The 25795-nt window shown below is 37.7% G+C and overlaps 1 protein-coding gene across 1 annotated transcript; it reads left to right on the forward strand.

Annotated features, from left to right (window-relative positions):
* The first annotated feature begins 6629 nt into the window (after nt 1-6629).
* LUM (lumican) lies at nt 6630-17629 on the forward strand. Its single transcript, XM_075057984.1, has 3 exons — nt 6630-6880; nt 9963-10859; nt 16584-17629. The coding sequence occupies exons 2-3, from the start codon at nt 9983-9985 to the stop codon at nt 16736-16738; spliced, it is 1032 nt and encodes a 343-aa protein (XP_074914085.1). The 5' UTR covers nt 6630-6880; nt 9963-9982; the 3' UTR covers nt 16739-17629.
* The last annotated feature ends 8166 nt before the right edge of the window (nt 17630-25795 follow it).

Here is a 25795-nt window from a genome sequence, read left to right on the forward strand (position 1 = left end):
ATTGTCCTCAAATACCTTTCCTCCCCTGATTTTACAAGCAAAAAAGGCCAATCTTAGCCATAACTTGCTTGTTTCAGTAGAAAAATGAAATGCAATTAGAAGTGAAAAAAAAAAAAGAGACACGAAGAATGAGGAAATACAAAGTATATATAATAGTGTAGTATATATAATAGTGTCTCTGTACATACTACTAATAAGGCAAAAATAAAACTGAGTTACAGTGATAATATCAGTGACAGAACCACAGATAGCATGGCTGAAGATAGTTGAAGAAGCTGAAGTTTATGAAGAGGATAACAAATTCTAGTAATGTTATAGAAAGACAACTAAACAGGCACAAGACAATGGGTAGAAATTAAATACGTAAAAAAAAATATCAGTAAACATTGTTTCTCTGCATTTGGAGAGAAGTAGACTGAGGTACTTTCATCAGACTGATGTACTTTTATCATATGAGGACTGTCATGTTCTTTCTAAAGGGAAAAAACTAAATAATACTTGTTAGTGATAAATACTTTTAAATTGGCTTGTCATAATGTTTTGTGCTTAAATGTCTTAGAAAGCCATGTAAGAGATCTTTGGTTCATTTAAAGTCCATTTTCATGAGTCTGGGAATACCAGAACACCAGTGCATTGTTACATTCATGGACTACAAATAGGTAAATACTGTACCTCAAGGCTATTGACCTGACATCAGTCCCAGCAAAAATAATGTAAAAATCTGATACAGCTTTCAGTTGGTAATGAAGAAAGTGACAACAAATGTCAGAATAGATACTAATAGATAACTAATGATATAATAGATATTATCTAGCAAGCTTTTACTTCCTCATGAGGGTGTAAACTTGGTGGAGAACAAGGTCTTCTGTACTAGCAGTCGATTTTTTCCAAGGCATTTCATTTTAAGAATGACAACGAGGAGTACTTTAAAAAACTGCACATTAAGTGGCTCCCAAACCGTCCTATCTTCATGGCGAAGACAATTTATCACCAAGTTCCAGCAGAGGGTCACATCAGCTGGCAGAAGGCCAAATGCTACGTGCTGGGTCTCTGGACATCACGTTCAAAGCTAAGGGGGATGCAGTTGCACACCGGACTGCTCCTTTCTACAGAGAATCATAGAATCAAGGAATATCTTAAGTTGGAAGGGACCCATAAATATCATCAAGTCCAACTCCCTGCTCCTCGCAGGGCTACTTAAAACGAAACCATATAGCACCACGCTGCTGTATTACTTCAGGCGAAGGGTTGGAGTTATAGGAACCCACTGGGAGGCAGCGTCTCATGGAGAAAAAGCATGATGCAGTAAATCAGCGTTGCAGGAGACAGCAGTTCCCAGTCTCACCAAGGTCTCGTAGAGCAGACTGTCCCAACTGCCCAGCACCTCACCATACACCCTGCGCGCTGGAATCTACTGTTCCTGTCCCAGCTGGCAACCCCACCGAGTTCGTAAGCCTAAAGTTTTCTGGTGTTTGTGCTTCAAGGAGAAAGAGAAGACGACTAATGTACTGAGTGGGAATGCCCTGGGTCTGCGCTAGGTGAGCAGATCCTCCATCCTACCAGCCTGGGAACCAGCTCTCTGCTTCTGGGTGCTGCCTGCAAGTACACATTAGCAGACACAAGGATGAAAACCGTGATAAATAAGCCTTGCTCAACTGGCAGTCTAAAATTATATCGGCTGCTAACCCGAGATGGAACCCTCTGCCCACAGATGGGAAAGTGCTGAGTGCCCGGCATAACCTGTGAGATCCTGAAACAAGCCTGGGGAAACCGACAGATTTTTGCACCAAACTAGAAAACTCCCAAACTTTTCATGTCTTAGATCATGGTTATATGTTGTCTGGATCATCAGCAGGCAAAGGTGTTTTGTTGTATTCAGTACAGCAGTAACAGGATGAAGTTTAATGGTTTGTGTTATACAGCAGGTCAGGGTAGATGATGCAACATCCCTTCTGACCTTAAACAGTAGTGATCTGACAGCAGGCAGACATGCTAATGCTTAGATTAGGGGCAGATTTTTAGCACCCAATGATTTTCAGAGGAGGTCTACATTGATACAGCGTTAATATACACGAACAATAGGCAGTGAGCTAGCTAAATTTGCCATGTCCACCTCTTTCTTTTCCTATAAATTAACTGTACTGTTTAAAAAACAGAGCTGCTACTGTGATTTTTACCTGTAACCACACCTTTCCTACCAATTCAACAACTCCTTGAGATCCTCTTACATTCTTTACATTAGGAATCATTTGAATTGTTTCATGATCCAGGGACACCTGACTTTCTTTTATACGTAGATCAGCGCATTTTAAATGCCATAACACAAAGTACAATATATATATACAGGAATCGCTTTTAAGAATGGCATCTTGCCTTCATTTGTGCAGTTCTTATCATAAAAGCAGTTTGATCAAGCTTTGAATCAACTCAAAGGAATTTTGCCATTGAGAACTTGAATCAAAGTAAGTGCAGTCTAGTACAAAAACAGTCTGGAGACTGTTTGGAGAGTAATGGAGAGGAGGCTAACTGTACTAGAATATAGACACTGTCAAGTTTGAAGCAAAACAGTGAGCAGTTTTTCAGAATGACAAAAACAAAGATTCATGCTCAACTAAAATATCTGTTGCGGTCTGCTAATAGGTTGTACCACTATTACCATTTTTGTAAATTTCCAAAGCTGTTATTTCCTTTTTAGGAGAAAGGAAAAAAAGGATTTGGATCACCACAAATTTTGTAATGCTTATAGTATGTGCTCTAACACTTTCCATTTAACATGTAAGTGCAGTGTAGAGGCTGAACAAATAAAATTTCAATTTGGAGGAATGGAAGTTTTCAGATGAAAAAATAATAAGCACCTACAGCCTTCAGAATCTGGAACTGAATTGTTTTTAGTGGAACTCATTTGATATGAGTCAGCCTTAAGTAATATTTTCAAAAAGCTGCAGGACTTCATAAAAACATTTAACTAATTATTACTGGAGATTTGAGTCAATATCATATTTTTGTTTATTCACTACATATAGGCTAACAGGCTATATTTTCACTATTTGGAGATAAGGAAAACATCACGCATAAACACTATACTACCTCTTTATAATTAAGAGGCTTGCTGTATTGTGTCCTTGGAATGGCCTTTTCCCTTAATGGAGATTTCTTTACCTTCTGCTGCAAGTAGCCAATTAAAACGAACTAGCCTTCATTTCATCTTGACAGTAATATTTAATTTAAAGTGAACAGTGCAAAAACTCGCTACTCATTTTATGTGGCAATGTGAAAAGTTCCACAAGCATTTTTTTCTGGGGCTATATGCTCCTGTGATCCAGCTATCCTACTCTTAATTTTGGGCACTCAAATCTCTTGGTTCTTAGGGTACACATCTGTGTACCAGATGTGTACACAGGTTTAAGACTAAAAGGAAGCTGTTGGTTTAGATAACTATTGGTTTAGATAAACTACTAGGTTTTAGTAATTTGAGTCTTTTGGGAAAAATGGGAATAAAAGCAAATAGATTGGTGGGAGGGTGGGTTCCATTTATGCAGAAGTGTGTAGAAGTTATAATGAAGATAATTTTACACGAGAGAAAAGGCAGAAAGGATACCACTGAGGAGTGAAAACAGAAAATAGCGACACTGTAACTCGACAATATTTGAAGGCTAGATCTCACCCACTGCAAAGCCATATACTTGCAGTAAGCTCTGCTGTCAGATACTTCCACTACAACCTACCAGGCTTCTTGGCCACCTCCAGCCATGAAAATATGAATTAACAAGAAAGGAGCTTGGAATCAAATAAAAGGAATATTTCTGTTCATATATCACAAGCTGAAGAAAACCAGATGAGAATAGGTTTTGATCACACTTCCCATCAAAGAAAAATGAATAAATAAGGAATAAGAAGAAAATTAATTTTGGAGAAAACAAACAGAGATGGCTTAATTAGGAACACAGTTGCTGTCAAGGTGAAATATCAGTATGTCCTGACATTATCAGGCATGAAGCATATTCATAACTGGTTTTCAAATTAGACTTCATCATAGGTGAATTTACACATTATTTTGTGATTCCTTGGAAATTAGCTAGACTATGTTCACATGTCATTTAATGACTTCTGAGAGCCCCCCCCCCAAGAAAACCATACCAAACCAAACCAAAATAGGACCAGAAAGAAGAAATCACCCACTCCCTTTCCCACCCTTCATGGCAGAAGAAGCCATATCTCCATTTGCTGGGCTTTAGTCCCTACCTGCTCTCCCAAACAGAGTTTTATGAGGTGAGTGCTCCATGAGTCAGAACAGTAAGATTAGGAAACCATATAAAATGATGCTGAAGAGACAGTGTCAAATAACAGAGTGGAGAGATGGCAAAAATCTTATTAAAGAAATGGGAAAATCTATTGGTTTATATCTTATCCTTGGAAGGTGTGTGATTCTTCATCTTGACTGTGCAATCTATATAGCTAATTTAAAACGGTCAGCAAGACAGCTGCTATATGAATGAAAAGTTTCAGCTGAACTGTATGTGATCCAAGCTTTTAACATATGTTAATTGCAAAATATCATCACGTTTGTTTAATAAGATTTTTCTACAAGTTATAAAGATATGCATGCTTTGTATTTCTGTTAAGAGAATGAGAAAAAGATGTATACTGGACCTACAGAACTCAATGTAATAAACAATTGGTGCATAAATATAACTGTGCCAAAATCATATTAAGCCTGCACTATGCTGTATTTGCAGCCAATGCACAAATCTATTTGTACTGCAAATGTAAAACTACATGTCTTAATGCAAGATCAAAATATGTATTAATTTATTGTAATCTTGAGTTTGTCCTTCGAAACAAATCTTTAACCAGAGAAAACACAACTAGTGCCTTTCCTGTGAATTTTAAAATTCTCTTTACAAACATTATGCTCCATTGCTCAGCTTGCTGTACCTTCTTCAACAGAGCAAACCTCAATATTGACTTAACGGGCATCTTTTTTCTGTATTAAAACTCTTTTCTTTACTGCAATTTATCTTTTGCTGAATGCTCCTGCTTGTTGTCCCATTTGCAGTCAAGGTTACAGTTTAGGTTTTCCTTGGTCAGCTGAAACTAATGAAGTAATTGTCAGGTAAGTATCATACTGTGCATGAGAAACTCCGTCTGGTCTCCTTTTGTCCACACACAGAACAACCACAGCTATGCCCATGTCTACATTTCTAGTTCTGATACCATGCACACTTCTTCACCTGCTTCACTTCATTCACTATCGTAATCCCACTGCTTCACGTTCACATATTTGCATCATTCAAATAGCAGTGTAGTTACGGTCTGTCATCAGCACGTTTCCTAAAGTGTCAAAGGTTCTCCCACACCAGGAGGACGGGCGTGATGTCAGAACATCACAAGAGTAACGTGCCCTCCCTACGGGCTGCCCTGGCACTTGGCGCTCTGTCTTGAGCAACTTCGTCTGCTAATTGTGCTATTGCAGAAGCACAGAGGTCTGTAATTGTTTGGTGTCATTCCTGTTCTCCGTGAAGGGCACTGAATTATGCCAGGCTTTTTTCTGCTCCCAGGAACCTGCACTGGCAGGGAGGCCCAGATCGGCAGCAGATTTGGGGGAAGCCCACATCCAGGCTCCTCTTCTTCAGGAAGCTGCTAGGGTTCTCCAGCCCAGCCACATCCTCTACCATGACTTTTCATAGAGATAGCCAGTTGATAGCAGACAAACCCCGCCCCGTGATCTGTACCCACAAGAGTCAAATACAATTAAACACACAAGACACTTTAAAATGGCTTGTGCGTGCTTTCTATAGGCACATTTCACATTTGTCCCCATCCAACTTTAGGAAAAAAAGCTTCCTTCCCATGAAAAAGGAAGACATCCACCATTTAGAGATAAGGGAAGGTTCTTATGGAAACATTAAGACCCACTTTAAACAGTTACTGTCTTAGTCTGTTATTTTTTGGCATTGCCTGGTGAAAATAACATCTCGTCCAAGCCTTAAGATGCATTCTTGAACTACTTCCATGGAATAAGAAACAGACAACGTAAAGCTGAGTAGTTCCAGATTCTGAAAAGCAGAAGAAAGCTCTAAGTGCAAAAATGCACAAATGTATAAAGTGGGTTTACACTAACTGCTGAAAAATCGTTCCTGGGATGTGTTTTTATTAAACAAACATACATTCAATCACCAAAGAAAATCTCCAGACCAAATAAATTCCAATGCTTTGCAGAAGAGGCTTTGAACTCGGCATTTAATGTTGTAGAAAAGGTTGTAATTAAGATATTCCTGCATCTTGGGTTCTGATCCTTCAGCTAAAACTTTTATTAATGATATTTTACTGTGGACATAAGATAGTTAAAGAAAAAGGCAGAAAAATGAATGAGTCACTTGGCTGAAGAAGCACAGCAGCATTGAGGTTTGAGTGCTATTTGTTAGCTCATGTCTAGCAGTATAAAATAAGTTGGAAAACAAAAGTCTGTTTGTAATTTGTTTTACAATCTAAAATGTTTTCCCTCTAAAATACAAAAATTCCTTGTATAAGGCTATGCTATTGGTTTAAACTTTCTCAGGTTTGTGAAACACTGATCATTCTCTCATCCCACAGGAATAACAGATGGGTTGTCCTTGTACAAAATATGGTATCCACCTGCACTTCATTAGAGCGCGCTGCATTTTTGTACATGCCACACCACAGGATCACCATGATGACATAGCAGCTTCAGAGAACAGCGTGACTAGGGCTTTTTTTTCTTTTTTTTTTTTTTTCTCTTGTAACACAGAGGATCTGGCAGACTTTTACCTCCTGACACTGTTTACAGCATATATTGGTCGATACAGTCCCTTATTGCATCTGCTCTGGGAATTAAGGAAAGCAGCTTCAAGGCAGTAAGGTAAGTGCTGCTGCATGTTTTAACGGTAATGTTCAGCTCTTTAAATGTAGCTGTAATGGGAACGTGAAAACATGTCAGGATAAGTTTGCCAATTTGTAAATTGAACACAAATCAACAGTTGCTTAGTGGATTCGCTTTCTCAGTTTCCTTAAAACAACCTCACATATTTTGTGCATCAGTGTTGCACTTTTTTGCAGCCTGTTTTGTTCTACTTCAAAAGAAGAGTTGATGTACAGTACAAAGAAATTTGTAAGACTACTCACTGCTTACTTATTCATTCATAATCTATTAGTAAGAGCTCCCCAGACTCCATTTGTTCAATCATCTTGCTTCATTTTACAAAAAGACAAGGTATCCTGATATTTAAATAATTAATCAAGTAAACAATGAGAGGGAAATTATAAATATTTTGAAATTTTTAGTTAATTTTAAAGCACATTTTAAATATACCATTGAAACTTTTTTAAATTAAATCTTTTGCAAACTGTGTAAGATGTTATGCTGCAGAATTAAGGTATATTTAGTTTAAGACTGACTGAATGACAAGCTTATATTTATTTTGTTTCACAACAACTTTAGAATTAAGGTAGTATAGACTAGCTCCAAAATAGTTTGAATAGTTTGCCTGCTCTATTGTAGTAAGCAATTTTCCAAAATCACTGATTTGCCATTTAGTATGTTTTGGCAAGTTGCCTGTGCAACTTCACAAATATTTTCACAGTTATTTTACAACACAACCGGTTAGAACCAACACAGGCAATTAGTTCAAGCATGCTTACGTTATAAGATAAACGTCTAAGACTGTATTCTGATTTTATCTTTTGGATTCATATAGTTCAGTGCAACAAACAAGCATGTGTACACGATCTATTTACCTCTTACACTTCTGACAGAGAAACATTTAGATACATGAATGAGAAATCCATTAATACAAGTTAACTACACTACATATGTAGTTTACTGTGCTATTTTGTCACACATATGCTCATATGCCCTTGCACTACAGAATTGTCACCTACATTTTAAAATGTTGTTAATAAAATAATTCAAAACACTTGCTATCTAACTTTTTAAATTACTTCCAGGGTTCTGCAGAGCAGTTAAACATTGTATACTGTTTAAAAGAACCATCAGCCTATGATATCAGTAATAACATTTAGCATTACAAATGCAATTTGAAACTAGAAGAACAATAGAATTTGAATTTCAAATAGGATGTTTATGCTACTTTATCAGTAAGACTATAAAATGATGCAGATGTGTAAAAATGTCACTGTAAGGCCAAAGAGTGTAGTCCCAGAAGTTCATTACACTCTCAAATACTTTGAATACAGAAGCAGTTAGTCCCCCATCCTTAATGTTTAGTACCTAAATAGGACCAGATTTTGAGCTGAATTGTCACTGTAGTGTCTTGGCTTTCAGAGGAGCTGTACTTATTTATACCAGCAGGGGACTGAAGGTTGAGTTTGCATGTTATCATGCAGTAATGAAGAACAGACAAAGGAAATTACACTGATAAATCATATTTCAATGATTGCTCTATCCTATGGTTTGTAATTAGGTAAATGTGATGGGATCAAAACCATGGAAAAGATATGCAACTGTCCTTATTCAGGGGCCAGCAGCTTAATATCGAGCAGGGGGACTTTGTGGGTGATTGACTTGAGATAACATGAGAACATTTTTTAAAAAAACTTCGTGCTGTACTGCATGAGATCAATAGGCCCTGCCTAGAGGTAATTTAGTTAAGATTATTTAACATTAGGGCAGACTTTCTAACTACGGCCCTTCATTTTAATACTATGTACTCTGTGTAACACTAAACAATGCCAATAGCAAGATTAACTTACTCTGCTGGAAGATTGCCCAGATCTGAGATGAATGTCTGGTGGTCTGTTTACAGACTTCACATACTTTCTGAAATTACTTGAGAACAGAAGGTTCTAAGGATTTTCTTAATCATCTTACTGTCTGAAGAGTAGTTGAGTACACTGAGCCTTGTCTTTTACTGGTGCAAATCAAAGTAAGCTCACTGACTTCAGTGATGCTAGACCCACTCTGCCAAAACAACATCTGTCTAGGAAGTAAGAAAAAAAAGCAAGATACTGATCTTCACAGATTAGCATCTTGTGGAGTATCTGACGAGAAAAATATGCCCTTAAAAAGTAAGGTGAGACCACTCATACTGGATCAGAGCAGAACATCCCCAAGGATGCTGAATGTCCTTTTGCTGTATGTGAACTGGAAGACCAACTATGTGAAGCTAGTGCTTTTTTGTTTTATTGATTTAGAATGGTCATACAATGTAGTCAACACATTTACTGTTATATATAGAATTTACAAGAACATTTGCACTATCTGAAATTCAGTCATTTCAGTCCCACTGTATATCTATATTAGATAGAGTATACTCCTGCACACATATGCAGTGCTGGTTATTAGACAGGTCCAGAAGAATATGCTATATATTTCTACTAGTTAGTTCTTTAGGTGAATATGAAACTTAGTGGACCATGCTTTGCTGGACACAATCCATGAGAAGAATGTATTTCAAGCTACAGGCATCTTAAAAATCACTATACAGCAGATCATTACCCTCAGTTTGTAACTTCCCTGGCTCTTTCAAACTTAAATCAAATTGCCACATCTTATTTAGATATGAGGCAATTCAGTATATCAAGAATGTTTGATGGAATTTAAATGGCAGAACTGCCTCTGAACATGGCTTTCAGCAGAATTGAAAACTCTTCTGTGCCAAGTTTAAAGAACTTGGACTTTATCACCCTTCTTGTGACTTAATGAATGAATGCAGGAAGATATAACAAATGTTTTACTTACAACAGCAGAATGGCCTGCAGTTTTGCATTACAAAGGCAGATTATAACAAGACAGGGACTGTAAGTTTATAGTAGTAACAATGCAATACTAACAAACTAATATATTTTTTCTTAATTATAGCTTTAAACAGGAAGCCTAAATTAATTAGTTTTTAATTATAATCTTTACGTGGTAAAATTTCAAATGTTGCTGAAAGAGAGAAAAAATTGAAGTGATAACTTTTTTATTCCCTTTCACCATACAGGGACAAGACACATTGCAAAGATGACTTTAAACTCCCTACCTGTCTTTCTGTTATTGATTAGTGGCATTTTTTGCCAATATGACTATGGTCCTGCAGATGATTACGGCTATGATCCTTTTGGGCCATCAGCAGCAGTCTGCGCGCCAGAATGTAATTGTCCTTTAAGCTACCCTACTGCCATGTATTGTGACAATCTTAAACTGAAAACCATTCCGATTGTACCAAGTGGAATAAAATACCTTTATCTTCGAAACAATATGATTGAGGGCATTGAAGAGAACACGTTTGATAATGTGACAGACCTACAGTGGCTGATCCTAGATCACAACCATTTGGAAAATTCAAAAATTAAGGGAAGAGTCTTCTCTAAACTAAAGAATCTGAAGAAACTTCACATTAACTACAACAATTTGACTGAAGCTGTTGGACCACTCCCTAAAACTCTGGATGACCTGCAATTAAGTCACAACAAGATCACAAAAGTCAATCCCAGTGCACTTGAGGGGCTGGTGAATCTGACTGTCATCCACCTCCAGAACAACCAGCTGAAAGCAGATTCTATTTCTGGGGCTTTTAAAGGCCTGAATTCACTTTTGTATCTTGACTTAAGCTTCAATCGACTTACAAAGCTACCAACAGGACTGCCTCACTCCTTACTCATGCTGTATTTTGATAATAACCAGATCTCCAATGTTCCCGATGAGTATTTCCAAGGTTTTAAAACCCTGCAATATTTACGTTTATCCCACAATAAATTAACAGATTCTGGAATACCAGGCAATGTCTTCAATATCACATCACTGGTTGAGTTGGATCTCTCCTTCAATCAGCTGAAGAGCATTCCAACCGTCAGTGAGAACCTCGAAAACTTCTACCTCCAAGTCAACAAAATTAACAGTGAGTTAAATTTGTGTACTTTCATTAATATTTACCTCAGTCTAGACACTGATGGTCAATGCAAATATCTGGCAGGGTAGATCAGCCAGTCTGAAGAAACGGTACTGGTTAGACTGGTAGTACACTGACATTTCTCTGACTGTTGTCCACACTAATGTTAAAAGGCAGACATTTATCTGATAGCTACTCAAATTAACCTTAAAGAGAGAAATTTCTGTTTTCATACTAATGGGGGTATTATTGGTTAATTTCTCATCTCATGCAAATTGGAGTAACTCCATAGAAGCCAATGGAGTTGCCTTATATAACTGAGGAAAAAACAGTGGGAAAAGTTTGATGAGTATGGAAGAAGTTCAGAATTCATAAGTCAGCAAAAAGAGACAGATATCAGCTGAGGATCTGACTATGGTATGTGTAACCTTTCAGGAGGCTGGTAGTGAAAGTGCTGGAGGGAGGGGAGAGGGAGAAGAAAACAAATTCATCAGGCATTAGGCACAAGGCACAGTGATTAATTTTTCTCTTTCCTCCCTTCTCTCATGCAGTATCCCTCCAAACCCACCTTGAAATCCAAAGAGCTGCCTCTGTTGTTTTTTCTTTTCATTCCCATTTCCCACATCTATGATCATGTGGCAAGCTTGCCTCCATTCAATCGTGATTTGAAAAAAAGTGTTCCTTCTAAAGTCAATAAATGTCACACCTTGCATGAGATCATGGAGGTTTCTAGTGAGGCAGGGCTTTTACGAGGCTGTCCTAATCCTGGGGTGGCAAAGAGGTGTTGGAGAGCTGGAGAGGCCTCACCATCACGTCAGAAGCTTTCCAGCTGCACCGCTGTCAGGTGGTGGTCCCTGATGGAGAGGCAGTTCTGTCAAACATAACAGTGTTTCTGCAGGAGGACTTACATCATCTTGCTAGCTGGCATAAACCATAAACCCCTCTCTTTTGTTTGCCTGCTTGTATCCATCAGGGGTTTAGGATATCACTGTTAGTTATTCCATACATAGCTAACTTCATACAGACGTAGCCTTTAAAGCCAAATGTTTTAGTGCAGATCTTAGCAGACAGAGGGCAAGACCTTTTGAAATGTTTTGTATTTACTGTGCTTCATGTTTTCCTCAATGTTATGATTTTGTTTTTCCTATTACATCTCGGTTCCTTGTTTTGATGAGGGAAGACAATGAGTTAATACTACCCACCTGAGGCACCACATACAGGCACCTGTAGAGCTCTGTCAAACACTCTTCCTCTCCTAAAAGAGCTAACAATGATGATGTTTAATTTATCATGAGATATACAAGGCAATTTTCCCTGCTTAGAGTGGTTGTTCTGAGCCTTCTGCAAGATACCCAGGTACTGAGTTTGCTTTCCATTCACATTTCCAAGGACTTCTGAGTCAAGGGCTGTGACAACAATTTAATTTTGCTATGAAAGCTGTATTTCCAGAGTACCAGTCAGTAGCAGAGGGGGACGGTGTGAGGAGTGGGTGTGCACCAGCTGCTGCTGCACTGTCATCGCTACCCTATGGACTGATGCAAGAGAATTCTGATTTACTGGTTTTTGCTTAACCATAAAACCTAGCAGACTTCAATAATAAATTTTCTTGACTATCTGATTTCACAGGCATAATATGGTGTTCCCTAAGATGCTAACTGACAATGTGGGACAAAATTTAGTTAACAGTAAGCATTTCAGTTTAATGGAGTACCTGACACATGGTGATCAAAGCCTTTGCAGTTCATTATTCATTACACCTGACCTACAGCTGTGAGCGCTTAGTCTTTCTAAAAATTGAGTTGATTGACCTTTGAGTATTTAAACCTCAAACAAATGACCAATTTCTTTTTTCAATAAAATATTACAATTTGCCAGAGATTTGTGTAAGGATGACTGTAAACAAGGGAGCTTCCCTCCCATACCATGGCCTATGGTACACATATACTGTGAGAGAGAGAATTCTGTATTTGGGGTAATGATAATTTGTCCTAAAATGTACAAAAGGTATAATCTTTCAGGTTATGCTTACATAGCTTAAAGTTTTCACTTATACTGAAATCTGATATAAATATATTTCTCTAGAGTTCTTAATTTGTTACTGTCTCCCTTTTTCTTAGGTACCTGTAGGCTAGCAATTAAAGTTTACATTTGTCTAAGAAAGAGTAATCTGGGTCCAACCCTTTTGATATTACCAGAAAGAAAGGAAATATTTCTCTAAATTATTATCCATGAGTTTCATCCTGGGCTTGCTACTGTCATTATTCATTACCATACATAAAAAATTACCTGTTTGAGAAATACCCTCATTTAAGTGACTCTGAGCTTTTTGAACAAGAATTGATGAATATACACATACAAAAAATTGTAGCAGAATTCGCCTCACTTCAGTATGTTCCGTCTTCATCTGTGATGCTAGGAGCAGTGAGAAAAATGGATAGCAAACTGGAATGAAGACAAATTCCAAGTAACTCCTCTCTAACTCCTATGTCTAACTAAGAAATTGAAGCACATCCATAATATTGAATGTAATGTACACTCCATCTACTGTACTTGATGCTAGTTGGATCTCCAAGGTAGCACAGGACCATGGAATGTTTATAAAAGCCTTTGCTTTCTCCATATCTCAAACCTAAACTGTAACTTCTAAATCAAAACTTCTTTTTTTTTTTTTAATATTTCTTATTAGTAGTAATTTAAGGGTGGAATTTTCTGTTTAATAACAGCAGTGTTTTGCTACCATGCTTTAAGATGCTCTTAGGATTATATATATATATGTCTGTATGTATAGGCAGACTTCTCCATCTTTCATTTGTACTTGTAAAGGATTAAGGAGAGAGTTACTGCTTCCACATGAAACCCACGGAAGAAGATACCACGCGAATGGAGTATAACAAGGGGGAATGTGAAGATGTTCCAGAGGACAGTTAAGGGGCCACATAATCTGCTCCAGTCCATCGGCTGGATCAGTATTTGTACCATAATTGTACTTATTCTAAACAGAGTTATTCGTGGAGGTGCTTTATGGTCTTTTATCTGGCTCCCTCCACCAGTCTCCAAAGGATTTTTTTACAATGGCCTGTGCAGAAATGACTTACATCATACAATTACTGTGGGACTACAGACCATCAGGGATGACTACGGGACTTCAGATCCTGTTAGGATTGCCCACTGTATTGCATGCCTGAACAAGGAGTCTTTGCACAGTTAATCTTCCCCTTAGTTAAAGGCTGCTTACACTCCTGATGTACAAGGAATATATTCTCACCTAGCATATAGTAAAAAATTAATTCTGTCTAAAAAATAAGTGTTTCTATGCTCCCATTTTGCTTTATAGGGAGAGGAGAGGAGATGCCTGTTCCTGTTTGGGTTTTTTTCCCCCAGGTATTTCAAATATTCAGGTAGTTTGTTAGAATATCAGAATTTCTTATGGTGCCAGACACTTTTAGTGAGAAAATAATTGTTCAGATGAAAATCCAATTTTCATTCAATCCTTCTTATTCCCTGTGTCTGGGTCATGCAGGAATTCTGTATTGGGAGAATATGAATGCCACAGTAGTGGCAAAATTGCAGGTACACTGCCTCTGAACTTGAATATTATAAATTCAGGAAGATATTTTAACACCTGCAACATTAATAAGTGTAATAAAGAAGGAAGTAAGCTACTGACATATTTTTTGCAACAGTGCTCTAGTCTCCCTGACTGCAGTTCCCATACAGATCATATAGGTAACAGCACATCAAGTGCATTCACAAGACACACTTACCTTATTTTTCACTAGTGAAGACTGCAATTAGACAACAAACATTTTTAATATGCTTCTAACAACTGAAAATTATATGAACTGTATAAAAATTAATACCCAAATGCAAACAGTGTGCACCACTGAAGTCAATGGCAGAGTTCCTTTGAGTTCTGTGAGGACTAGATTTGCACCCACTTCCAAAGGGGTTTCAGTCTCATAAATAATCAGCACAGATGAGTGTTTTGGTAACACAGATAAATTTTGTGGTTTACATGCATGAAGTTTACATCCTTTCAGTAGTTAAGCATCTACCCAACTTTTATACGCATCCCTTGTTTTGCATCCAAAGTTAGTATTTATGTTCAAAAGTAATATAGAAAAAAATAAGTAAATTTAGAAAGTTTTTAAATGTCTGCCTTCAACAGAACTATACTTACCACGTCATTCCTGAATGACAAGAAACTGGAAAAAAAACTTGTATTGGAATTCATGTTTATTTTAATGTTTACAAATTACACCCAAACTATCCACAGAAAACTGGACCCAAATAGTTAATGGTATAGCCTGTAGGCCAACAAATGAGTTCAAACTCTCAGGAACTTATGTTTTCATTCAGCACAATTCCACACAGATCTAATCTTATAAACATTTCTCAGATTATATGACCCTAACTCACAGGAATCATCAGTTCACTTCAGCTGGTACATTCTGAATCGGAAGGTAACAGAATTGGTCTGCAGTCTTAAAATTGTACTATATTGCAATATGGACTGCCCAATAAATGTGCCATTAAGGATGCATTTTATCTCTCACCATTCCAAAACAAGGTTGGACAATATACTAAATCTGGGAAATCGTTTCGATTTGCTTTAGTCAAATTGGTGATCAAGATCTAACATTTGAAATACATTTCCTTAATCCCTATTCAAGACAATGTATTTTGTGAAAGATACAAAAATCTTTACCCATTCTCCAACATCATATCTCTGTCCAAAAAATTACCTGAGCTCTCATGCTTTAAAGAGCTGCCTGTACAGATGGATGTACATCTATACTTAGTTTACACAAGCCATGTCTCATCAATGATAGCAGGTTATTGTAATGCCAGTTCTGAAAGAATCCAACTGAAGTTAAAGTGGAGATATGAAAGATAATTCCCCCACTTCCCTTAGTACTACAACATAATGTAGGTCATCACATTTTCTTAGATGAATTAAATAGTCATGCAGAAAAGATATATACAGTGGTGTTTTCAAAAGTCCATGACTACCCTGATTTCTCAGAAGTTATGAGTGCTAGTTCTTTGCAACCTAAAAGCAACTGAAGATATGGAATTTGTCTGCATACTGGTGAATGGGTTCATTGAAGGAGTTCCTTTAAAATATGTAAATGTAAAACTCCTTCCCAAACCCAACCCCAAATTTCATATTGAAACTTGTAAATCAAAATGACACATCCAAACCAATATTTGACACAGATACCCACTGAACTGCCTGTTCTTAAGGGTAAAGCTGTATCATGGTTTCAATTTCTCCAGAAGCTTTTTGCTTCCTTCAATATCTTATGTAGCACTGTTTTACCCTTCCATCGTAATGTACCCAGCATAACTGATTCCTCTCTCTGCATCTCCAGTTTTACTGGAGATTCTTTTTTTTCCTTTTTTTTTCTAAATGCCAGATTAGACCTCTATATAACATCTGAAGTCTTAAAAATCAAATAGGTACTGGGAGCACATAGTTCTTGAAAAACTCATTCTTGAAATTCTGAACCTCTCACAACTAATGGAAAGAACCTCTCCTAACACAAGCCCCTCCAGCTCCAGTAAATTTATGGGGAATTACATCAGAGGACACGCAAAACATGGAAAAATAGTAAAATAAATTTAAGGTCACAATTTCAAATTAAAATTTAAAAAGCAGAAAAATAATGGTTTTGTCCTATTTGTCCTAACTATTCATGCTTTCTCTTATTCATGTTCCCTTTGTTTCAGAGTTCCCATTGAGCAGCTTCTGTAAGGTTGTTGGGCCAATGACCTATTCCAAGATCACACATTTGCGCCTGGATGGAAACAATCTCACTCGGGCTGATCTGCCACAGGAGATGTACAACTGCCTTCGGGTGGCTGCTGAGGTTTCACTGGAGTGAGATACCTGGGAGCATCCAGTTCGCTTCTAGGGGCAGTAACTTCAGGAATTACATCATGATAGCTCTTTAAAATTAGGATATGTCTTTAAAAAAGTGTCGATCTGCCTATTATCCATTCTGTTTGTTAATATTTAGCATGCACTTGGCAACCTTAAGGAAATGTGTGCATATTTTTACAAACGGTTGTATTTAGAAAGCACAAGAATGACCAAATGTGGTGTACAATGTGCCTTCATCTGGCTAGGTAAGTCGATGAAAAGTATTCGACTTCGTAGAAATCTATGTCCATGCATGCAATACATGCCAGCTGGTACCAGACTTACATGGACGTCAGGTGGGTTTCATCAGGGTGCTGAGCAGTATGGGCTAGCCTGTGTAAATACAAGGTTCCTCTCCAACCAATCCAACTTTCTTAATTATTCATGCCTTTTTCATATTGTTATCAATTACAAAGGAAAAAATGATTTAACAATCTAAGAACAATTTAAAATGTATGAAAATATGGTTTCAGAGACCATGACATTATTAAATTAATGGAATATGTGAAAGCTAACAGGGAAACAAACATTTTTCAGGTTAAAAAATTGTTTACTCTTCTTTTTGTTGTATTTTCATTTAAACTTTCATGGTAAGACTTTTATCCATTGCTGGTATAATTGTTATTTCAAAATAAGTCATATATATGAGTATTTTTATTCAATTACTTGCATGCTACTTTTAACCAGATTGTAGAAAATAAAACATAGCAAATAGTATTTTTGTGTCCATATCATTGTCAACTATGTTTCAGTCTTTTATAAATTGAAAAAAAAATTCAGGTTAAGACAAGATATCTAAGCTATTCTATTATTATTAAAATTTATTGTAAGGTTAAATAAACTGTTTTCTCTACTTTCAAGTTTCAATATGTTTGTAAACATATAATTTAACATACTCCACTGCACTTGTGTTGGCCATTAAGTTGATGCTTTATGGAGTTTGCAGTATGGGAGTCACAGCACTATGAAATAGTGAAATTAATTTCTCGGTATTGTCAAAAGAACAATGAAACCTCTCAGAAGCCACAGGCAATGAGTAAAATGCAGCCCTAGCTACTCATCATAGAGAACTAGTACTGTCTTCTGTCTGGGAATGAATAGTCCAAATACTGTCAGCATCCTGGAACACACACTAAAATAAATGTGTTGGTAATGGAGCAGCACAAATTGCTTGCCTGCAAACACAGATCATCCCACAGGTACTATTTTCCTTTCAACTACTAGGCTATTAAACACTCACACAGAAACTCTGCTAGTTTCTATAGCAAAAGCAGAAACTATCACTTCTGAAAAAAAAACCCAAACCAACCCCCAAACAACATACCAAACCATTTAGTTGGTACATTGCCAATTCCAGATGTTCAGAATCATACACAATTCACAAAGAAACCTGGGACTAAAACAAAAGGAGAGATGCAGGAGACAACAGAAATATTTCCCTCCTCATTTTTGTCATTTTGGAATTCGTAAGTGTTATTGCTTTTTTTATCCACTTACAGGAAGGATTGAAAGTAACCTTTCTTGCAAGTAAGCTAGAATTTTCATAGAAGAATAAAATCTAAAGCTGGGGCTTTCTGAACACATCAGAGTGGGCATCACTGTGGAATAGCACCTAGGCATTTTAACATAGGAGAAGAAGAAAGAATTCCATGCAAACCCCCCAAAGAACAGAAAAAGATAGGGGAAACAGCATTCAATCATTACCAGAGAGATTTTAACCTAACTGCCCCCTTCACAGGAAAATACATTAAACTGTAAGACCTCTAGAGCACAAACTGATGCTGACATGTGTCACCACATAGCTGTGATCTAGCAAACAGGACAGAAGTGTATTCTTCTTTTCAGTTTGTTTCAGCAAACTAGTTATCTTTCTGCAAAATGAAACAGTGTGAACAGTTGAGACTGAGAACAGTCCACCTCAGGATAGATTAAAACCTGTTGATGAGGGTATTTTCTACATACCTGTATGTTGGAAATAAAACATCTACAGATGTTCACAAGGCATTTTGAAGTTCTGTTCAAGGAATACAGTAGAAGGAAGTCCTCTGTTAAAATAGCAAACAGTACCAATGACCTCCCTCGGAAACTAGGGAACCTTCACCTTGCAACGAGCACTTGGACAACTAAGAGAAAATGGCATTTGGCAGTACATTTTTATCTTGAACACCTCTTTCCTGTGGTTCAGAAATTCTCAGTTAGCTGGGGAGAGATAACATTGTACAGCTTGCTATTCACACTGTCTGTGAAAAAACTAGAACATGAGGTCCTTCTGCTAAAAGAGAAATGAGACACTGTACCTCTTTACTTTCATATTGTGAGACCCAGAAGCACAGGTTTCTGCTTCTGCATTAATGAATTGGTCTAAATCACTACAAAGACTGTTTAAGTTCCCAAATTCTACGTATCTTACAGAAACAAATAGCCACAATAGCGATGTACCTTAGTTCTCAGTTTAGGAAAGCCAGATGAGTTTTTTCTAGGCACTAGGCAGAAATGTAGGTGTTTGGGAATACTTAACCCTACTTACCAGAGCCTTGGCAACTGAGTCACCCTAACTTGCAATTTCTGCCCTTCCTGGAAGGGAAGGTGATGGATCTTGGTTATAAAGCCCTCAGCATTCTGGATACTGAAAAACATGATGCATGCATCCCTGTTCCCACCTAACCTGATCATATTATAAAATACTTATCTATACAAGTGCAAACATGTTACTTAAAAGTAGGTAGACATGAAGAGATAATAACACAGCTGCAGTTAGCATAGAGACAGTGGAGTGGGTGTATCAGCCTGAACTAAAGTCTGTTTAGGGCCACATAATATGCAGCCTATAGTATAGCTATATAATTCACTTCCAATAGGCATCCCTCCTTCTTTCAGGTTAAAATGGGTAAATTTGTCATGACATTTTCATGTGAAGCTTCATATGGAAGAATTTACAAAAATCAAGATCTTTTGGAAAGACATGAATTTGAAAACAGACATAAATAGGAAAGTTTGCTACTAACATAATGAAAAGCAGTATTGCAATGACAATATACAATATCAACAGACCCATGAAATTTCAGGAACTGGTCTGCAAGTATGTTGCACAGCCATTCAGAAAGATAGAATCACTTTTCAAATAAACAAGTATTGTCTGATTTAAAAGGCATTTTTCATATTAGATTAAATTACAGAAGTTCCCTGGAAGGAACAGGCAGTGACTCACATTCACTGGAAGCATAAATCCTACATGCCCTCTACTGTTTTACAGAGTCCAGAATTGTCAAATGGTTCAAGAAAGAAGTGAGCAGGGGTTGATTACAGCTGTCCTACTGCAAAGAACCTGGCAGGGTCCCATCCCTACTCGCAAACCTTCAGTTTTACTGAAAGGGAATAAATAGGTAGTTATTTAGCATAAACCAATTTTGAAAACTGGGAACAAGAAGGCAAAACATCATTAAGAAAGGCAGTCTGAATTGTTATATGTACAGCTGCAACAAGCATAGACTGAAGGTGGTAGAAACTGAGGTTACAAAGCAAAAGGGAGTTCAGTGGAGAGCAACTAAGATGGAAGGTTGCAAAGAGAACTTCCCTCAGCCTTCTCCTTTCCAGGCTATGCCAAGTCACTTGCCATAGTCTCTCCGCATATACCAGATGCCTCAGATTCATGATTTATTGCAGTCTTCCACTGCCTAAAAGAGCACTACAGAAAAAGGGGCCAGATGCAGGGGTGCAAAATGAAAAGACAAGAAGGCAAAGGAAAAGTTCCAAAAAGGGAAATTCGGGCTGGACATACAAATTCTTCACACTGAGCATGTAAAGCACTGACACAGATTGCCAAAGGAGACTGTGGACTCTCCATCCCTGGAGATTTTCAGAACTTGCATGGGCAGTACCCTGAGGAACTGATCTGGCTTTGAAGTTAGCCTTATTTTTAGAAGGAGGTTGAACTAAATGACCTTCAGATGTTCCTTCAAACTTCTTTATAATTTCTGTGAATCTGTGGTTCTAAGAATACTAGTTACCAACGGGGGACAATATCCAATTTTAATAGCCAGCTCTACAGCTGAAGAGTTTTGCATTAAATTCACATGGAAAATTTATTTCTTCAGGTTCTAGTCCATAATTCAGTCTCCCATGATACTCACAAAATCATAACTCAGCTAACATTAGATTCCATAGGTAAAAACTGTGGAAACCTTCCTTCGATGCCCAGATGTCTGCAGCTGGCTTATGCAAAGCTGCTCCCATTTTGACACTTGTGAGCTACTGAGTGCTGGTAGTGAAGTCAGAGATCCATCCCATCTCACTCTCCCATGTGGGACAGCACTGGCAAACATGCTTAGACGGCTACATAAAATAATGGAAACCATCTATGAGCTACCAGCCCAGTGGACAGAGTACTCATGGGGGACATTTTGGTTCTGAACTTTTTTTTCAGATTTAGATATTGGATAAAAGACACTTAGTCCGTAAGAAAATAACTTAATTGGTAGGCTATATAGGTTTCATGGATAAATATCTCTTAAATATTTTCTAGTGTGAACAGTTCAACATTAGTTAGCTCAGAGAAAGAAAAGGAGTGCTAACTCTGTACTTCTGGATACTCACCTTGAATGTAGGAGTGGTGCCTATTTCAAGTGCCTGGGCAAATGATCGCTTCATTATGCAAAGCAAAACAGCCTTAAAAGAAGAAGCTGAAACACTTTTAGTCACACTATACTCTGCAGCTTCTGAGATAAAGCTGTGGTTGTGGGCTAGACAGGAAATAATTGTGCCCATATCTCCACATGCTGGAATCACAAGAAGGATCCCACCAGTCCTCTCTGAGAGGTGACCTGCCTTAAGCGCCCAACTCGAACGAGTTCAGAGGTGACACTGAATCGCTCAAGGCTGTGCTCACTGAATCGCATAAACGCTTTGCCCTGAAGATTTCAGTTTGGACACTGTAAGTTGTCGTCAGTTTGATAGCTTTTGTGGACCCTTAAGGTTCTAGCTTTTATTTGTTTGTTGGCATCTATATCCCCCCCCAATGTATATGAAGGTACAGGTATATATAATCAGGAGCTGAGGTTTTCAGTGGGCGGTAGCATATGTAAAAAATTATGTATTGCTACTCTTTGGTGTTATAAACCATAATTCTTTATATGTGTATCTCCATCTACATATCTGGGGGAGGAGTTATCTTCCTTTGTGGTATAGCATACCTTTTTATTCAGAAATTGTTAAAGAAAAGAAAAAAAAAAAAAAAGTCTTAATTAGAAGGCAGTGAAGAAATGAGGCAAATACATGAAAGGAGAAAAGTTATTTACATTCCAGATGACAGTGTTGAAGCACAGGGATTTGGTCAAATGCATCTGACTTGTGAACAAGATGAAAGCTTTATTTTGGAAGAAGTACTACTGTTCTGGCAAAAGAGCACAAATCAAACCCACCTCAAAAGGGAAGATATAAAGGATCACGGAGTTTTTTATTGCCTCCAAGAAAGTAGTCTTCAGTGACATTTTGAACAACGGTGTCTAAATCTATTGTTATGAGGTGTTTAAAAGTATTTTTAAATGTTCATGAAAAAAATCCCACATTGTTTAAGATGGTTTATAAGTGCTGCCTATACCTTCTGTCAGATCTGGTTGTAACAGTTAAACCACTATAAGATCATTAGCATATAGACCATGTTTCCATAGTTGCAGAGAGATCCCTACTATAGTATCTCAGCAGCGGAGGTGAGAAAAATCACCCAAATATTTTCTCAGAATCAGTGGGGTTTTTTTGTTTCCCAAGGGACAGGCATGAACGTTGGTGAGAGAAAGCAAACTAAGTCCGGGATACCAATGTGAATTGTAGCACATTTCTTTGCCAGAAAACATATCTAGCTGCTTAATAACACAGAATTTGCTGACTTTAGCCTTCTATCCTTCACCAGACATGCAAAATCTCACACATCTCATATCTCCTGAGGATCTGCTTGCTAAGTAAGTTCACCGTGACATAGCTGCACTGCCTGCAAGGCAGGTAATATGCGTTTTCTTAAGAGATAGATGGACTCCTTGCTGGGGTTGATGCACCAGCACTCAGCAGAGAAAGATACTACTGTATCACTGACCTGGAGAGCTTCCATGCCTGGAGTTCCACGCTAGTATGGAGGTTGCTGCCCCTGTTATCTTTCCCACTGCAGCTTGATCAGTTCTTGTATTGCTCCGTTAGTACAAGGGTTTGTGGCTTCGGAGGTGACCAAGTTAACATGTAGCCTTTGGACCTACAAAGAGATGGCTGTTAGATTTAACTATACGGGCAGCTACACTGTGCAAAGGAGCATTTTTGTCTTTATCCCTTGTCTCCTAGTGTGGGGTAAAGCATGCAAGACGGTGGTGTTATCTGGTCAACCTGACTAGAGCACATATTCAAAAAATTACAAAGACACGTCGGAATATATTGAATAATATCTGTTAAAATATATTTTTACTGAAGATAATGTTTTTATTAAAACAAGCATAAGACTTCAGACAGAAGTACTGGAAGTCTTTAGGAATTTCATACCTTATAAATCAATTTAATAATAAGCTGTCCTCAAGATAAACAAGGCCAAGTGTTGTCTTTCAAAACTCCTGTTTTCATCAACTTTCCAGTATCTCATCATGTGCATCTGCCATCCATCTTACTCTGTAGACTGGTTTTCAAACTAGATAAACAAATGTTTCCTGAACTTCACATTTAGACTTCATCATTATGACCATTTTGCTGCCAAAAAAATAAAAAGTAAGACTAATAAGTACTCAAAATTATGTGCAACGTTGCACCGATTTCAAGAATTTGTGATTCCATGTGTAAAAATGAGATGGTTTTATTGAGGTTCCTAAGTTTGGGTAAGAAAAGTCATCCCCTGCAGTATTTTCATTCCCACCGTAGACTCCAAAGGATGACAGGTATGTTGTTCTTAATAAAAACCACACCCTGAGGTGAGCTGTATATTATACACAGAATACAGAAAGGAACTAGGCATTTAACGTTGGGATTCACAGCAGCCACCAAGATGAGGGGAATCATCTAAGACTGGAACACAACCCTGATGGTTTAGGGCCTCTGGAGTGCTGCATGGTGCTTGGATAGGGAAGGGATGCATGAATTCTCCCTGGAGCTGGGTTCCAGGCTGTCTTCAAAGAAAAAAGGTGGTGTCAGTTGGCACCAAAGTGCTGGGTGTTGAGGAATTTCATCTGTAGTATAAAGACTTAGTTTCAACATGTTCCATCTGAAAGGATAATCAGTGACTGGAGTATTCATGGTGAGTGAGATTCTAGCTTCAAGTCAGGACTCTGGAGGAAAACTTGAGTGCTTTGGGAAATGCCAACTCTCAAAAATTATGACCAACATGACAGTTTAAGAAAAAAACACCCACCATATTTTAATGTTTAATTTCAGTTTTTCCCAAGAGTATCTGCATTAAAAATTAGACCAAAAAATACTACAATTAATGGAAAATAAAATAAGGGCTGGGTTTTCATATAGCTTATGCCATTTGGCTTTTCTTTTTAAATATTAAAAAAGCACCTGAACCTTGAATTTCTCATCTGGCAGAGTCACTATAGCAGAGCTTTATTATAAGGGGACTAAAATATTTTTTTCATTAAGTTGTGGGAGTACTCTTTTAAGAAATCCTTGTCATTTATTTTAGAGGATAGGTCTTTCTATAAGTCTAAGCTTCTTGGAATTCATCATGCTATGGTAAGAATCTAAAATGAAGATGAGTTCAAATATTTTTGGACTTCTTTAACAACAAAGCAAAGTAAGAGAACAAAAGTAACACTAACACCTCACAGCCTGTTTTCACGATCTTTATGCTATCTTAGAATATTTAATCCATGATGGTTTACTTTCCAAAACTGCAGATTTACAGAATGGGCATCGGATGACTAACTCATCTTTTAATTTACCATTAGTTGCCTGGAAGATATTAATCATCTAAATAGCCACATGCAGGCCCAAGTGTGTAATTGATAAATGCATGTTAGATATTCAATTTATGATACATTTAGCACATATGGTTGTACATCTAGCATTTTAAAGATTGGGTCCCTGCGTAGGATAGATTTGTTTCAGTGTCAAAATTGTTGAAACCATGATAACAAATTAAGGTAAGAGATTGACAGCCAAATTTACACAGTAGGTAAACTAAACCTAGCTAGCCAAGATAAATACCAGATCTTGGCATTGGGTCATGGAACCTTTATGGTGTCAGTGTGGTAAAAAGCTCAAAATAGAGAGAAAAAGGGAACAGACAGCCAAAAAATTCCTTAATGAAGCATATTCAGGAGAGCACTATATTTCCCATAAAAGCTGAGCCCTTTTCCATAGTTATTCTGTTCCGAAATGTGTTGCTCTGCAAGGACTTCTTTAAGCTGAACTACTCAGTTCTCACTGTGTTTTTTTACAAGGCAGTGAAGGTGTGCAGAAAGTAAACTGCTAGAATTTTGTTTCTGGACTTTTAGAATAGGATCCCATCATACTAAACCCTATATAAACAAGGGATCAGGTGACATTTACATCTCACAAATTAAGCCAGCCCAACTATTTTCCAGGGCTCCTCCTGACCAAACCCGAAAGCTCCCCTGGTAAATTCTCTACACTTTACCTGCCTGCATATGCACACAAATACCTATTTAAATAAGAGATGCACTCTCTCCCACTGAGAGGTCTAGGCAGGCAATTTTAGGCTTCTAGGAGAGGTGCAGAGTCCCTGCTCCTAAGTCTGTTTTGGTTTTGGTGTTTTCACCAGGAATGATGTAGAGTAAAATACATCTGTAGGAGCAGGGTCTGGAACATCTGTGCTCGCCCCTTTGATCTGCCTGCACTGTCCCTTGGGCTAGCCTGAAGGGCTCACTCATCTGCTTTGTTTTAGAGTCTTTGGTCGTGCCAGCCTTTTGTGGCTCCTTTTTAAAAGGAGTAGCAGATATTATTAATTGGGATATATCACTGTCTGGTGTTCAGGGAACTGTTTGGAAGTAGAAGTTTTGTCTTTCTGCCTCTGAGTAAAACTCAGAGA

Source organism: Buteo buteo, chromosome 26, assembly GCF_964188355.1.
Source record: "Buteo buteo chromosome 26, bButBut1.hap1.1, whole genome shotgun sequence".
In the NCBI taxonomy this organism is placed as follows: domain Eukaryota; kingdom Metazoa; phylum Chordata; class Aves; order Accipitriformes; family Accipitridae; genus Buteo; species Buteo buteo.